The sequence below is a fragment of the Gambusia affinis genome, linkage group LG09, assembly GCF_019740435.1.
Source record: "Gambusia affinis linkage group LG09, SWU_Gaff_1.0, whole genome shotgun sequence".
Classification (NCBI taxonomy): domain Eukaryota; kingdom Metazoa; phylum Chordata; class Actinopteri; order Cyprinodontiformes; family Poeciliidae; genus Gambusia; species Gambusia affinis.
In genome coordinates, this window is record NC_057876.1 from 17,383,419 (window position 1) to 17,401,411 (window position 17,993).

General features: G+C 38.0%; 1 protein-coding gene across 2 annotated transcripts in view; it reads right to left on the reverse strand.

Moving 5' to 3' along the window:
* Positions 1-17,442, reverse strand: part of macrod1 (mono-ADP ribosylhydrolase 1) — a 184,709-nt gene extending 167,267 nt beyond the window's left edge. Inside the window, exons 1-3 of one of the 2 annotated variants that reach the window (XM_044126987.1) lie at positions 16,852-17,442; positions 15,622-15,720; positions 14,077-14,184 (exon numbers count right to left, since the gene is read on the reverse strand). In XM_044126987.1, the coding sequence (XP_043982922.1) occupies positions 14,077-14,184; positions 15,622-15,720; positions 16,852-17,266 (622 nt within the window). In that variant the 5' untranslated portion in view covers positions 17,267-17,442. The remainder of the gene's footprint in view (positions 1-14,076; positions 14,185-15,621; positions 15,721-16,851) is intronic. The other variant, XM_044126988.1, reaches the window with a different exon arrangement.
* Between the last annotated feature and the right edge of the window lie 551 nt (positions 17,443-17,993).

The following is a 17,993-nucleotide window of genomic DNA, read 5'->3' on the forward strand; positions in this document are numbered from 1 at the left end:
CGACTGACTGATGTTGTAGGTGTATTAATGTGCACATTCTGTGCAAGTGATTAAATCTGTTTCACTTCATCCCATTTTAATCAAATGTAGCTGTGTAGAAAACAGCAATGCGTAAACATATAAAATGTTGACCTGACAAACCCATAAAAAATATGTGCAATTTTTAAATGCAATTCATTTTTAAGCTACAGTCCCCAGTATTGCATTTTAAGAAACTGATTTAATTCATTTTCCTTTATCGCAGCTCTCATGCCTGAACTGAGGCCTATTTCTAATTATTTCCAGTTCAGTTTCATCATATTAAACAGAGTGAATACCCATCCTTCTTGATATAAAATACAAAAGTAATATGGGTTTCACTTTGTCATGTATAAACATATAATTTCAAATATATAAATAACAATATTTATTATATGCAAACGAAATCACTTATTTGGAGAAAGATTTATATTCTAAATACAGTTAAAACTTGTTTATGGGTTACTGAAAAAAAAGAATAGTAAGTGGCAAGCACACATTTATGTGCATTGTTGCACTTTTTTAAAATTTTCTTTAAAGAAACAGAAAAGGTTTTCTCATAATAACATGGGTGTGCAACTTGCAGTACTGAAACTACATGTGGCTTTTTATGCCTTGCAGTGACTAGATAATATGCCAAAAACAGCATGAACTGAGGTTTACATAAAGCTAACAAAATAACAAGCTTTATGTTATTTTAAACTGCTTTTATGCAATATCAGGAGAGTTTACAAAACTAATTACTTTTTTGTTTAGTCATTCTCCTTGACAATTGTTTTTATTTTTAGAAGAAAAAAAAAAACAGGTCAGATTTTCTGTAGTAGAAGAGAGTTAGATGGCTCTTTAAGCTGTAAATGGTCCTGAGCCCTGAATTAGGATTAAGTCACAACCACTGGTCATGTGTAGAAATGTTTAAGCAAAATCAACTTGTATGTTATTTGTAGACATTTGTAATCTTGTTCTCACTGAATTCTGATGCATAATATTTTAAACAATTGTTGAGCAATAAATTCTACATGTGTTAAGACGTTGGGTCTTTAAGCAAGAAATTTCTCAATGCAGACCTTGTATTTTCTGCAAGTAGGAGGTCAGTTGTCCTGAAAAGTTTTAGTTACCATAAACAGGTGTACATAAAGAAGGAATTGCTTCTCTTTAGTAAGTACAGTTCCTTACCTTCTTCCACTTAATAACTTTCAGCTTTGATAGAAAGGAATTGGCAAAGAAAACTATGCAATCTGAACCATGTGCATGTTTTAATTGCAAGCAATTGTTCAGTTCTTACCTCTTTGGTACGTTTTGAGCCACACAAAATGTTTCTAAAGGAGGCACACAACCATAATCATTTGTTCGTGTTCATTTTATTAAGAACCCAGTTTTTTGTTTGGCTTTATGACTTTTTTATTACTGTTGTAATACTTTATTTTTATGCCTGAGTTCCAAATGTTTTCAACATCGCTCCATTTTATTCACCAAGCAGTTTGGGTCAAACTTGAGCTTGAAAGATGCTATAATCTGAAGCAGATTTAAGTTCTTTAATTGCAAGCTATAATCATTTATTTGTACTTCAAATGCTCGGCTCTGTCCAACGAGTATGCAAAACAAACTCCATCAATAGTTTCCTATTCAGTGCGGGTGCCGTCATTAATGTCCGCTGGGAACCACAATTCTACAAAACAAACATTTGAACGCAGCATTTGCCTTGTTGACAGAAACTCTGATGGGCCAAGTGCTGATGACCAAGCTGCCTTCTTTTCCCTTTTATTCCCTCATTCACTCCATCTCTCTCCATCTCCCACATTGGCCCAATCAGGCTAATGAGGCTCACACTTCCTCCATCCCTTCCTGCTTGCTAAAGTGCCGATTGATTGGAGGGGTGGGAAAGCTTTTAATGAGGGAGGGGTGGGAGAGAAATAATTAGCACAAATGAGCTTTTCTGCAAACTCCCCCAATTTGGCTTTTCTCCTTCTGTTTATTTACTGACCCGGAGAACATTAGGGATTAACTCTCTGAGGATATGTTAACTTCTCAACGTCAGTGTGTAAATCAGCGTGATGGTGCCAATTTCTTTAATGCCACTTTTTGTGGAGTGATGATGTCTGAGCTCAAGAAACAAAGTGAAAAGCGACAGGAGAAGACGCAGTTCAAACTAACTAAATTGAGACACAAAAGGGACACTGGAGCATTCCTTGGACCACTGAGGCAATGAACCGTGAAAACTAAAACTTTTTACGTCAAAGTGAACATCAAGCCTGTTACCAAATGACCAGTAAACCACTCTGACAGTTTTTTTATGATTAACTTAGACAGGTCAGGACAGAACAAAAACTAGAGCAGCAGAACTGTAAAAAACCACACTGCTGTGTGGACACAATTCCCTACAGGCTCCAAACTTCACCCATGGCAAAGACACAGACAGGCGAGGACAGAGTGGACCTAACGCAACCTCTGTGCAGCGAGAAACACTACAGAATATGAGTGTTAGTGTTCACACACATCAAAAAAGCCAAGATACAAGAAAAGAACAGAAATCTAAGCAGAGATAAATCTCTGCAAGAATCAGTTTTTTAAAAACGGGGCCCAAAGCAAACAACAGCAACATCTCTGAGCATTATTCATTTTTCTGTGATATTAAGGACTTCATGACAAATATTAATTTAAATGGAAAGCTCTACAGAAGACTGACTTCATAAGAACTACAGTAATCGTAAGACAAGTAAAAATAATTATAACAGATTTGAACAAATTTCATGAAACGTGATGTTAACAATAAAAACAAAACGTGCAACAAGTGTTAATTTGGATGTGAGCAGAGGAGATTACTAATCTCCATTTACACCTGACATCTTATTCTGTTGTGATCAAATCAGTATAACCGAGACTGAAATTAGTGACTAATTATTTTGGCCATAAAAATCCTTGATTAACATAATACTGTAGCTTTCAGCTGCAGTATGTAACAGTATGTAATTTTTACAAAAATATGATTTCTCATATTTGTTCAAACTCTCACCATGTCGTCACATTACAATATGAGACAGATAATCTCTCCGCCTGGTCAAAATCAACCAAATCAGAACCAGGCTCTGCCTCCGTTGTCTCCTAGTTATTCAAGATTGAGTTAAAAAGGTCGAGAAGAGCAAGAGATAAGATGGAGACGCTCTCCATCTTATTCCAGGGAAACCTACGATGATCTGTCAGGGAGTTCTGGGTCTGTTCTCCTAGTTAGACATGCCCAGAAAACCTCTAAAGAAAGGCGTCAGGAGGGACTCTTGATCAGACATCTGAACCATCTTAGCTCATTCCTTTTGATGCAGAAGAGCAGCTTCTCTACTCTCCAGCCATCAGGCTGACGAAGCTTCTCGCCTCATTTTTAAGGTTGAATTGTCCGCTGCACTGCCAAGCCTGTATGATGTCATATCAAACGTCAATACCTGTCATCTAGGGTCCGTCTGGCCAATAAAGGAAGCTGATGAAATCCGTTTCTTTCCAGGATCTTGTTTTTTCCCCATCACAACCAATATCTTTTGACCATATGAGAGGTTTGGAATCTAGAAAATCCAATAAATTCATAGCTGAACCCTTTTTCTTCACCATGAGCGACCAGAGCAGACCTTTTACTACTGCAGATGAGGCTCCTACCCCTTTATGCATCTATGGCTCCATCAAATTACAACACATTACTTTGGCCTTTTTTCAGTCGCTGCTACATTTCAATAAAGGAATGCATCCCAGCTACTAACTAAGCTCTTTGAAACATCTTGGAGGGCAAACAACTCACAATCAATATAATTGTTTGGCTCATAAGAGTTTGGGGAAATTCAGTGGATAAAGTATTGAGTTTTGGCTGCAGATCCCAGGACCTGAACTGTAGTATTTTTCTTTTTTTTCCAGAAACAAAGAAAAGAAAGTCAGTTTCTCTGTAGGTTTGATTGATAAGTGCCTTTTAAAATGTCTTGATTGATACACATGGTGTTAAGAATGTCACCACCACCAGTCCACCACATACACACTACTCTGTCCCACAGCAACTAAATATAAACTTAAGATAAATAGGGAGAAGCTTTTTTTCTTTGGCAGGTCCAAAAGAGACTTTACAGGTGCTGCCTATGGAGTTACTTGCACTTGTTGGTTCACTGCTGTATTCTTCAGTTCCCACAGGAATTATTGAAAGAAATCGCGACCTCGCCTCCTTTACCAGCAGGAGCCTGGATGATAATGTGCTTGAATGACCCTGATTTTCTAATATCTCTGCTTGACAGCGTACAATAAGAACTCATTTTAACATTATTTTTAGGTCGTTATGTAATTCTGAAGGAATATTTTCTAAACTGCAGTAAGTTTGAGTATATGGTTGCAAAAACAAATTTTAAAAATAACTTTTATATAAAAATACTATGAATCATAAATCATCATCTTTTATTAGATTTTGCATATCACAATGTTGTTTTATAGGCCTAAAGAAACCTGATGGCATTTTTATGTGACATACTAGACAGTAACCCAGCAACTGCGTCCTATTTTAATGGATAGTAGAAAGAGGGAAATGTCAATTGTGTTGCAAGGGCTTTGTTGACAGAACATCATATTTCCTCTGAAACTGAATTTGCATCAGCAATGCCAATTTGCCTCTGTAAGAGCTTTTGTATACAAGCATTTGACAGGCGTGTTATAAGAAGCTAAGCTGCCCATTAGCAACTGCTCCACAAAACACCCAGTCAGCTCTTTGGGGCTACTGCTATAGGAACTGGAGCTAAGAAGGAGCAGTAACTACAGCAGGGAAAAACACTGCAGATCACCAGGGATGTGTAACCTGCTCTGCTTCAGAAGAGCAGCATATGAGCTAACTTTACCTTTCAAGTAAACAACACAAGTCCGGCTTAATTAAATTTTACAGATGTTTGTTTGTGGAGCGCGCCACCACAGACAAACAAGACGCTTACAGTTTTAGCACCTGTTCTAAGGCATCCTAGTAGCCCGTGGTTTTCCTCTGCAAAAGCAAAGTCGGAGTGACATTTTGCATCTTGTAATATGAGATCGTCCTAAGAGGAGCTGACATGCGCTCTAGGGTGGATATATGGTAACTGCAGCAAACACGGAGACGGAGAACATACGCTGCAGGGCCTGCGAGACCTCAGCTGCAGGAGCAGTCTCTGTTCTGGGATTTCCAGCAGAGCCTTAGACCCCTGTTACTACTAGTGAGGCAGGGTGGATCACAACAAGCAGCCTCCCCTGAGTGAAACCTTAGATAATTGACTTGGTGACAAACTGCCAGTGCCTGAAATACAGCCTTGAAAACATTCATTACTGAGGCAAGGAAAAAATACTACATCTGGCTACAACTTGATTACCCTCTGAAAACGGCTACATGTGGATACTTTAAACAAACAGATTAACAGCTTAAACACAGAAATTTGGTGGTTCTCAGCATAAAAGACTTAATTCTTGACCTGATGCTTGGAAATCTTTCATAAAGTGGTTATGCATCCAAAATTACCATTGCATGTCCAGTTTTAATCCAGTAAACAAAGTAGCTCCAGTGCAGGTGAACTCTAAGAACTTATTTTATTCTCACAAAGAGAAATTTAGGCCAAGCAGTTGTGAATGCAGGGCCGTCTGCCAGGCCGGTTTCTGGCGCTGAGAATTGCGATAAGCCCCAGTGACAAAGCCAGCTAAGAGTCAGTGAAGCCTTCCAAAAGGAGTGTGACGCTGTGCTGCTGTAGAGTAATGCTCTCATAAGATGCTCTACCTGCAGAGCCAAGGGTTTGTAGGTTTTATCCTCTTAAAAAAAGCTGGAAAAAAAAAAAATCACCAAACAGGATCAAAGAGCACATCCTCCCCTCCAGCTGTTCTGGTAGATGTCCTGCTGCTCGAGTCCATTTATTCATGGCTTCCCAACAGTCCGATACCTTCAAACCTGATAAACACGAAACCCTCTACAGCTCCTGGTCATCATCCAGCATAGACCTCATAGGAATCAATAAAAGATCCTCCACCAACAGATTTATATTTAATCACCCAGGTGAAAAAAAAGAAACAGTAGGATTCAAATATTAATGCTCATCCCATTGAGACCTCCAACTATCCATCATATATATTATTAAGAACTGAGTGCATACTGACAGATTTTCAAAATCATTAAATCTAAAAGATATTCTATCTTCCTTTTCAAACAAAATAACTCTTTTGAAATCTAAAAATTTTCTTCTAAGTGCTAATCTATAAAGTTTTAATTCAGTCAAGGCTATTTATATAATCACTACTTCACAACAGACATAATCTAAAGAACCAGGCCCGTAGGTCTTGAAAAGACCAACGGTTCCAATTTATTTGCAATTACAGTGAAGAGGTAAAGGTAATTTTATTTCTATAGCACATTTTTAGCAACAAGGCAATACAAAGTGCTTTCCAGGAATTAAAAGTAAATACAGACAAAATAAACCAAAAGAAAGAGCAAAAGAAGACAAAGCAAATAATGTTGATCCAAAGTAAATAAACTAGATACTTCTATTCAGGGTTGGTAGATTAGTATAAGTAAGAATCCTCTGGTCTAATTCATTTTCTGGTTTGGGAGGATAGGGGTCTAAAAAGTAGTTGCTAAGGTAGTTTTTCTGGATTTCAAGTTCTAATCCCTGTTTTGGGTAGCTTAATAAGTGTAAGTAAGTATCCTCTGGACTTCTGGGATGCTAGATAAATATAAATAAGTATTCTCTGGACTTTCTAAGTGTGCTCTAAATTTGTAAAAAGTGTGTTAAGTTTTTGTTCAAGGAAGCAGAATGTGACTTGCTGCCAACTTTACAGAACAGTCAACTTAAACATTTTAAAGTAAAATACACTTTGACTGGTCGAAGAAAATTTTAACTACCCAGTCAATTATTTTACTAATTTATTGTGTCATAGTTGTGTCACCAATGCCGGAGTGCAGACAGAGGCACATAAGAAAGCTTGAACTGGTACCCAGTATTTCTAATGAAAAACATAATCAGTCAATCACAAACAAATTTAAAACAACCAATTAAAATCAGATTCTTCAAAAAAAATGTACAAAAGCAAACTAAAGGGCAAGCAAGAACATCATATCGATACAAACATTGGAATTTGCAAGTTTAGAAATATTTAATGCATATAGTACTACATTTTTTTTTTTCCTCATTGTACAATTTTAGGCCATGTAGAAAAACTTAATATCGCATCTTCCTCAATAAAACTGATGCACTCCTGAAACGCATCAATACCTTTAGAGAAAGAAACTCTACACAATACCTGATAAAGGTTTACTGTAAGGATGAATTGTTGGGTCATTTGTGATGATTTGCTATGTAAACTGTCCTCTTACCTCTGTTTTATGTTTGCTATTAAAGAATGTTTGGTGATCTGAAATACATAAGCATTAAAATAAAGCAAAAACAAATCATTCTGGTTGACAAAACACACCATGATCATTTTTTATGAACTGCAAACTGTCTGCGACCAACTAACTCAATGTATTTAGGAGAATGTCAGGGTTAGATATTGTACCCTACTGTCCTTCTGCTGCATTCCTTTCTGACTCTTACTGTCCATCATCATACCAGCGCTGCCATCCGTCCATCCATCTCTGTTTTCAAGGTTTCTTATCAGCAAGGGAGGTTACAGCACAGTCCAGAAGACACTCCAGCTCCCATCCTGTCCGTCACCTGCCGTCCGGCTCTAATCTTGTATCTCTCAGCTGTTGACACGCTGAGAGGGATTCCAGTGCAAACCAACAGCTTTATCTCTGACCAGCAGAGGAGAGACCCCATCTCCTGCCCACACATACAGTACATATGACATCACACCTGTGCTGAAAAAAGACAACTTCAACGGACAAAACCCGAATAACACACACGTGGACAAATCTGCACACAAACACAGAGGTAAGACGTAAAGTTCTAGATAAACTCAGGAAACATTCAAACGGACTCTAAACTGTAGCCATGACAAGTGGTCTAAAGACTGAGATAGGACCAAAATATTATTCATCACTTGACAGTGCATGGCTTAATTTTAAGGACAGATTTTCATATTTCTGGCTTGAAAGATTTATCAGCGTACTCTGGTGCTGCTTTTCCTTCCACTGAATGAAAAAGAGGACACCACAGTGAGTTTCAGAGAGGAGGCACTTTATCTGTTTTAAACCATTTTCATTTACAATGGAGCTTTGCTTTTCTGCAGAGAAAACGTGACCGAATCAAAGCTGACTACAAAGCGCAAGTGAAGAACAGGATCTTTGTAGGTGAAAATGCAACTCAGTTGAGCCAAGCAAATTTGCATTTAATCAGTCTGAAAAAAGGTTTTAATGCAGAGTTAGTTGGAGAGACATGAAGTGAGTATAAGCACGCACACACTCCCTCTAAGAACTCATTTCTCCAATGACATTTCATTGTGCAATCCATCTTAATCAACGAACCCATCAGAGACAATATATCCTCCCCTCCATCTCCATCTCCATCTCCAGACGGAGTGATTGAGGGGTGTAAAGAGGAGGATGTTTCTGCCCACTGTCTCCTCCCACTCAAACGTCCCCTCCACCCTCCTAACCAGGACAGCTCTTAAGTGCTTGTGGGTTTTTATGTTTGTAGTGTTTTATAGGAGTGGGCCAAAGCCAGGGGCTGTAAAAGTGTGGAATGAGGTAGGGGTGGATGGAGGGAGGACGGGGGGCAGAGGAGGTAGGAGGAAGAGCTGAGAGTTACTGTAAATTCAATGTTTATAGAAAGAGACGCAAACGACAAACAAGAGGAGAGGAGGTCCATTTCAATCATTTGAAGGAGGAGGTCGAAATTCTATTCAAATCTCGCATTTTAAACTGTAAAGTTACAATCAGGTTGTTTTAAATCATATTGCAATCAAAAACATACGTAGGCAGTAGTAAAAGACCTACACAAGATATGGAATAACCAGTGGTTCAGTTTAGTAGTAATACTTTCATAACTCTACAGGGAAAAATGTCTGCCCTTTTCTGCAAATGGAAGCCTGAAAGCTGATGCTTAGCCTGCAGCCGGTAGTTCATTTTACAGATAGATGCTGTAACACAGAGCGTTTTCTCATGATTTACTTACATTGTGATTAAACAAAGAAAAAAAAAACATCTCCAACAGCCAACTTTGTATGCCTTTAAACTATAAAGCACAGCTGACTGACAGCATCCAGCAACAGGTGGAAGAGGGGGAGTCTGTCCTCCATACAGCTGGAGCAAATCCCAGCATAGTCTCTTGATAGTCGCAGAGAGGTTTTTATCCTTAACAAGTGTTCCAAGTGTTTAAACCAAACACTTGGATACAAAAATGGTTGTGGTATCAAAATGCAACACTTTTTTAAACTATAAAAAACAGCCTGTGTTATGCTTCCTTTGTTACTTTCTTGATTTTTGGTGCTCCTTTGGTCTGAATCAGATTGCATCCGTGTATTTATTCTATTCGTGCTCGTCTCTGTATCTGTGTGTCAACTTCTCTTTACCAGCAGGCACTGGAAGCCTCCTTTTCCCAACCTTCCCACCAGTCTGTCAGTATTACATATAATTGGCCACAGTTGGCTTCAACTGAACGCTTGCTGCCTTAGGGGCTAAATGATGCTTCAAGGCCTTTCTGAGGAGCCAAAGAAAATCCACAACACTCCCCTCCACATGTCAAAAACCAACGGAGCTGTCTTGGCGGCTGTTTAAGCAAGAGTTTTGCTGTTAAGATTTGCAAAAAAAATCTAACTCCGTCTCTCAATTCAATGTCATCTCAATTCAAAGTGCGACTGTCACCCAAAGCCTCTTAGTCAATCAGTTAGTCACTGTGGAAAAAGGTCGCCCTCGTAGCCAACAAAGCAGCCACATACAAAGTCAACTGGACAGCCAATCAGTCAGATAGAAAAGGATGTTCAGACTCTCCTGCCCAAAACCCTTTTCAGGCTAACCTGTACCTGCTTGTTGCTATGGCAATGCAGAGCGAGATTTAAATACAAGCTTGTGACCTCTCCCCGTCTCTCTTATCTTCTTCTTTCCTCTCTCACCGACTCCTCTCTGGGTTTTCTCAGCCGGAGAGAGTGCCGACTCTCACGCTTCAGCTCTCAGTCATCACTCCTCCGGTGTTGTGGAGTTTCTTGCGCCTTCCTACTCTCACCTTGTTTCGTCCTCTCTGCAAAACAGCACTTTACTAGCCGTTTCGTCTTGTTAATTCCATGCAACTCTGTTAAAAACCCTGTAAAAAGTACAACCCAATACAAACTCGCCTTTCCAGACACACGCAGGCCGTTACTTTTTGTGTAAACACTCATAATTACCTAAATATTTGTAGGCAGAGTCACAAGTACACACAAACAAAAAACCAATAACTCCATTAACGGGAGTCAACGATCAACATGTTTATTAGATGCTGGCACAGCATCCGCCTGCTGACAGTCAGCTGCCAATAAAAATCTATCATTTGAAGCTGAAGGCTCATCATCAGACATTGTTTAGGCTGGTCTGCCCTTCTCTCCCCTGATACAATGCCTGTGCCAAAACACAGATAAATTTCCCCCAAATACTAAAAGAACCTCAGAGGAGATGCTCCTGGAATAATAAGCCAGTGTTTGGCTCCATCTAATGGTTATCAGTGTGGATTTAATCCCACTTTCCGGCCTCCTGAAACCAAAGCTAATGAGAGATAATAAATATTGCAGCTTAAATGAATGACTGCAACACCAACACATGAGGATTTCAAAAGCCTTGCATATTCTGCCATCTTAAATTCTGAATGCGCTTCCATTCATAAAGGTTTAAAGTCACATCCTGTTTAAGGAGACAAATATTCCTCAATCAGGACATTTATTTTTACCAGAAAGTTGCAATAAAACAATTCAGACATTTACAACTGTTTTATTGTTCCTATGCACTGAAGCTTCTCATATCCTCAAATTTTAGATTCAGTTTGTTTCTTAGGTTGAATCCAAGGTTCCTGCACAGTTTGTCCTTCTATAAATTCCAGCCTTTTTAAAATATGAAATACTTTAGTTTAGTAAGATATCACAGTGTCCTTATATAAAAAATAGACTTTAAATGTGGAATCTGCAAAAACCAGAAAGCAGAGGGATGGAAGGAAACAAGGAAGAAAAAAGGCAGGACAAAAGATGGGGAACTAATGAATGAAACAGAAAGAGAAAGTAGGAAAGAAGGAAAGAAATGACAAGGGCAGAAATAAAAGAAGAAAAACAAAAGAGAAGAAGGAAAAAATTAAGGACAAGCAGAAGGAAAACGTATAAACACAAGAAAAAAATTATAAGGAAAGAAAGAAAGGAAGAGCACAGTAAGAAAAGAAAAGATAGGAATGTGGGTAGAGCACAAGATAGAGCACAAGACATTAATAAGGAGTAGGATGCAGAGACTAAATGAAGGAAAGAATAAAGGATCTCAGAAGGAAGGAAGGAAAGAATGAATCAAGAAAGGAAGGAAGCAAAGAAGGAAGTTTCATATAATGGGGTAGGGAATGAAGCCAGGAGGTGAAAACAGCGATCTTCAAAAACTAAAGCAAAGGCCAGTCATGCATAATGACTCTGGATTATAGATAGATGAAAACAGATAGTGTCAGTTTTGTTCTCTTCATTAACAGCTTAAAGGTCAAACATCATTATATTTTAGATGATGATATTTGACCTAAAATCCTTGCAACTATCAAGCATACATAAATCAGTACTGGCCTTTCTATTGATTTTCAAAGACAAGACCTTCATGGAGGAAACTAAGCACACTCCATGAATTACCAATTTTCTGCCTTAATTTAATAAACTCAACTCATTGTGAAGGACTTTAAGATTGAATGTACTTTACAACATTTCTTTAATTCATTGAGGCTTACAGACATTAATTTCTGCATGTTTACCCTGAAGTAGAGCATTTCAATCAGACTGGAACCTGGACTTTATCTGGATTTCTGAAACAGATTGATCTTTTTCATTTTCAGTTATTTTATCACAGATTCACTGCTGTGTTTGGGTTTGACCTTTTGACCTCTGATCTTATAAATCAAGCAAAAAACACAATCAACCCAGCACTGTTCATGCCATGCCATCCAGCCAAAAGTTAATATTTCAGTCTCATCTATCCAAGCGACATTTCCAGACGTTTCGCAGTTCTTAGCTTACAGTTTTGCAACTTGAAAACTTAAGAGAGGAAAGTCCAAGAAACACTTCGAAACAAGCCAAGCTGCTTTTAACAAGCCAACTGAGACCTAAACAGTCTGACATAGTAAGGCAAAGTCAATCCAAAGAATATATCCTACATATGTTTTCCACTTGAATTGACAATAATGAAAACTTTTTTCCTAACTGTAGATTTAGAAACCTAAGGAAGAAAAACATTTTGCTTTCAGCAAGTTTGTGCCACCAGCATTGACTTCTGTTCCCATCGAAAAGATGGGAAAATATCTTTTTTGCTGGTTGCAACAAAAGTGACAAGAGATCAACTTCATACAATCAGCTCTGCAAACTTTTCACCAACTGGCATCAAATGATACGACTACATTGTGCTATTGTATTGATTTGGATTGTATGTAATTGGATCCACTAAGGTTGCTCTTTGCCACTGATCTTGTTCATAACTTTTATAAACAAGATCAGCATCTTCAAATCCAAGACAATAGTCTTGAGCCAAAAAACGGTAGAGACCTCCACCTCCCTCTACAGGTGGAGGAGTTTAAGTATCTCTGGCTTTTGTTCACAAGTTCACAAGGACTATAGAGCGGGAGATTGATTGGCAGAACGATGCGACCAATGTATTGCTTTGTCGTGATGAAGAGAAAACTAAGACGAAAAGTGAAGCTTTTAATTTACCAGCAGATCTACATTCTTACCCTCATCTATGGGTCAACTTTTGTCCATCTGCTGTTTTCAACGGATTGCTTTTTCCTCGGCTGTTTTAACACACACACACACACACCAAACTAGATGATCTCTTTGCTATGCACACAGAATGCTTTTCATCCAACTAATTAATATCATCACTGCTATGTCCTTGTTTATTTGCACGTCTCATTCGTCCTCTAAAGATTGGCTCCAAAGAGCTTTGCTTAAAACCTGTGCTCTGATGCAGGCTTTAGAAGTGTAATGTTGTATTTTAACCAAAGCAAGGATTTGCTCAAGAATGAGGAACTTGTGACAATTTGGGAAAAGACGGTGCGCATCTCTTTCTACCTTAGGATTTCAAAGTATGTAATCAATGTGTCTATTCACAATTTTTTTTTTCTTCAAACATCTTTCCCTTTGAGAATTCATGAAAACCCTCCATGAGCTTCCATTTCTCAATCTACTTCTTCAAAACTTTTAAGATATTGGAAAAGATAAAATATGCAGTACTTTTTATTGAACATTCAGAAGATGCAGATATAAGAGATTTCCACTTATCCTCAAAATCTGATCTGTATAGTGGAGGCAGAAATGGTTTATCTTATTTGTCATACGTTCTTAACGGAAATTTGAATTTTGTTGATGTTTTTGTGACTTACTAGATAAATAAATTTCCCCCAGGATAAATAAAATATTCATCTATCTATATCTTCCTCACTGGCGTGAAATTTAAGCCTTTACTATTCATTCCAAGCTAAACAGCCCCTTGTCGTATTTATATTGAAATTTTTTTAGATTTTTTACCAGCCCTACACAGCAGTTCTGTTGTTCTCACTTTCTTCTGTAGGGTTCTCAAATTAGTTGAAAGAATATCGGGAACAGTATGCAGATAATCACTTGAAAGCCTCTGGCTGTTCTACCAACACGCTGAAAATACATTATGCACATAATTACAGTTCAGACACCGCTCACAGATGTTTCCTGCAAAATTTATGCATACGCCCATAAACGCACAGCCAGACTAAATACTGCTGGACTCTTTAAAATTCATAATGCCTTTTATATTTCTCCCTTTTGTGTTTTTCAAAATGTTAATTCCTGTACTTTTGAGGAAACAGCAGTGAAAGGAAAAAAAAATAAAAGGGATTTTATTGTATGATGCAAGAAAATTATAATTTTTCATGTAGAGTGGCTGAAATTGTGCACAGACCTGTCTAAAACAAAATAGAACACCCATACCTGCATTGACAATGGCATCTATCTCCAGCTTGGTTATGTCACCACTGTACACAGAAATCTTCTGGTCTAACGTTTCATTCCTCAGGTAGCGACTCGGCTTAGAGGCACCTGAGGATGGAAGCAAACACAGCCGGGCTCAGCTTGGTTTGCAACAGAAATCTCTCTGAAGAACAGGGATCAGCAGACAGGTTACTGTGACACTGGAAGCATGTGAGCTCCCTCTAGTGGTATCTTCAATTTTTGTCATGCAATTTACAGATTTATCTCTTATTTAAATATGAGGCTTATACAGCCACATGCAAGATTGGCTCTGTCACAAAGCCCTAGGCTGTTCACAGTCGCATTGAGAGAAACTGAAGAACCGATTAGGACAATTTATCACCAGAGACGGAAGACAAATCTGTTCTGAAACAAGTAGAGGAAGGAACCCGCGTGGCTTAAAATGAGACATTTAATCTGTCATGTTAAAAATGTCTTCTTTTTACATTCTTATTTTAGCCACAATAGTGGTTAAAAAAAGAAGAAGAGAGTGAGAGCGCAAGGCCTTCCATGCTGTAAAGTAACTAATTATATTTATTCCAGTTACATTTTACTTGAGTAACTTCAAGGATTATAGGAGTCAACTTACTCTCTACCTTTTACTTCTACTCGAGTGACATTTTGAAGTAAAATTACTTTTACCTGAGTATAATTTCTGGTTACTCTACTCACCTCAAGTTGCTTCACTAAATGAAGAATAATCACGTTTTAACCTAAATGTACCAGCCACATACTGACAGTTTATGATGACCTGAGACTTCTTGTTTCTACACAAGCTCTCATGTTATTTTCTATGTGCTGGTCATGATGTGTCATATGGAGGTCATGTGTATAAACAATATACGCCGTCACTGGAAGTGCTTTGCACTGCTGACGCATATAAATAACTGTAAGATTTCAAGCATGTTAAGATTACTGTGGTACAAAAAATGTGTCTTTTACATTCCTTGTTTATGTGTGTGACTTTATACTTCTATCATGTTCAAAATAAATAAATAAAAACTGTCGTGGAAAAGAGGGATTTGCCAGATTTTGATATTCAGTAATTATGTAATTTATGTTTTGCTATTTTTTTATTTTATTTTATTGTAGTAAATACCATAATTGGCACATCATTTTACATTTTTGTTCATGATCAGTTAGAGCTGGAGAACCTTTTGTAGCAAATTCATTTTTTACTCCTACAGGAGTATTTTTTTACTTTTACTCCTATGCAATTAAAAGTATGTTGCAGTACAATTTTTGTCTGCCCATCTCTGAACAGCCTTAAATCTCATTTTAGTATGGTTTGACCCCCTGCTAAGAATTACTTTTTTTAGGAATAATCAACTTAATCAACTTAAATATTTGCTTGTTTATGTATGCTTTTGGTTTTTAAAAGAGGTTGTCACCACATTTTGTAATTTTATGTTGGTAATAAAAGTTAATTTATGAAAAGAATTTCATCGCCACCACTGCTTCACCACTCTGAATGACGCAGATGTTGACAGATGTGGGATGTCTGACCTGCTGTGGGAGTCCACACTGGAACGTCACCCAGTGGCACCGAGCCAGAGGTTTTGTAGTAACCGCGCCTGTCCTTCACGGACAGAGACAGCAGGAAATCTAGGGAAAAGAAAGAGAAGAAGCTTATAATCTAACAAGAAATCTTCCTAACCTCCTTAACCTTTCCATATTATTTTATAGAATTATTATTATTAGCTTCAATGTGTTTTACTGAAATTTTAGGTGCTAGACCAACATAAAGTAGTGTATAGTTCTGAGAGTAATGAAAAGTTTTTGAAAGGCCCTATAACTTACAATCTGAAAAGTGTGGAGTGGATTTAATTACCGCTGCTTTTACTCTGTTACCTCAAAATACTATACTTTCCAAGTTTGCATAATCTACTATTATTGTTGCCATTAATTTCATATCTACTCTGTTTCTTAATCTCCGCATAAAGAGATTAAGCTGAGCTACTGATTCCAACATCTTCTTGTTCTCTTCCAGCAGATGCTGCACTTGACAAGGTGTCTCTCCTAGACAAAATCATTGCTATGGTACCAATTTTCATCAAACACACTCTACAAATGGCATAGAGCTTATCTGTTACAATCATCTTTTCAGTGCTGATTTAGAGCTAAGATTAAAATGAAATGTGTGCAGTTAGGTTTAAATCTGACTACTGTACATCATTGGATTGATTTGACTATAAAATTACTTGCATAAATTGGGATAAATGTTTTTGTAAGGTGCTACACATTTTTAAACTGAATCAAATTGATTATATTTAGGGTCTGAATGCAAATGCATGTTACACTTTTCAGAATAATATGCTTAATTATACTTTGCTTATTATGTTGGTTGATAAATAAAATCCACAAAAGACAAATTTTATCTCTATAGTTGTACTGAGTGCAAGACATGGGAAAGATTTGGTGTGAATACTTTTCTAATGTTTTTCAGAAACTGAAAAAAAAAAAACATTCAGACCAAAATAAAGCTTCATGTAAGATAAACTGAAAGTAGTTTAAGTACCAGTTACATTAGGAAGGCACCACATATTAAAATATAAAAATAGGGACCCTGCTTAATATGAAGCTTAAAACTGGTAAGTTGACCGTCTACTGGGTTTTATACATTCTTATTTATCAAAAACTTATTACAACTTGTTGTACCAGTTGACAGTAGTTGTTTTTGTCTGAAAACTGTAAAATCTTGAAGAATTATTCCCTAACACTGCTGGACATTCTCACCCTTGGCTTCCTTCCAGTCACTCTCAGCAGAGTCCAGGTTAATTTTCAGAGGCATGGCGATTAAAACTCCAGTGTGGAGGGCCTGTACCAGAGCGCCTGTGCCCACTCCGAGGGCAGCACCGAGGGCAAACTTGCCCAGCCCGCCTCTCCTCCCCCTTGGTGAAGAGGAACCCTTAGCCTGGCTGGATTTGCGAAGCGCCGCTGCAGTGGTGGAGAATCTGTCACCTCGGACTGCGGCGTTAATATGGCTTCGTACTGGACTCGTTATTCCCGTCCCTCTGAGCTGGGGGCTACCCGGAGGTAACAAGTGCCTGAACTTGACACCGGCTGTCTGAAAGTCAGCTCGGATAAGGGACAGAGAGCTGCAGGGCAGGGCTCTGATGTGTGAAACTCGAGCTGACATTAGCAGTGCCATGTTTAGGTAACACCAAGCAGACAGCAAAGACTTGGGTTTCAAAGTTGAAGTGTCGGCCACACTGCTGTTGGCTTTCACTTTCGATACAAACACACCCCTCACTGCAAAATCTCATGTACCATTTTTGTTTCGGAAGTTAACAAGTGGAATGTACCATCAACCAGGGGTGTTCCATGATCACCACTAACTGATTAAAATCAATAAATATTAATAACTGCTGTATATTTTGGATTCTGGTATTCATAATCAAATAAAAGAAAAGAGTGGTATCTAAAATAAGTCTAATATTAACAGCGCTGTGTTATAGATAATAATATCTGTATTGAGTGAAAATGGAAGAGTCGAAGCTAACGGTCACAACTCAGTGTGAGCTTTAAGGCTGTCGGAAATTACACTAAGGTGACACAAAGGCCGTTTAAATGTAACGGTGTTCTGACTATCTGTGCTACGGATTTTCCTACTGTAGCACGGATAGATAGATATGTCTATCTGTCGGTGCTACGCGTCTACTTTTCAATTTTCTCTAATGTATTTTGAAAAAAAATCGACTTAAAATAGCAATAAAGCTGAACTGATAATGTCCAGTTGTTGCATAAAACAACATAGTGATCAAATTGTGTATTAACATGTAAGACAACAGCTCAGTGTGGCTACACCCTATAAGAACTGTTATCCTGATGTCAGCATCATGGCAGCCCAAAGCTCCCTATACATGAAAAAAATCATT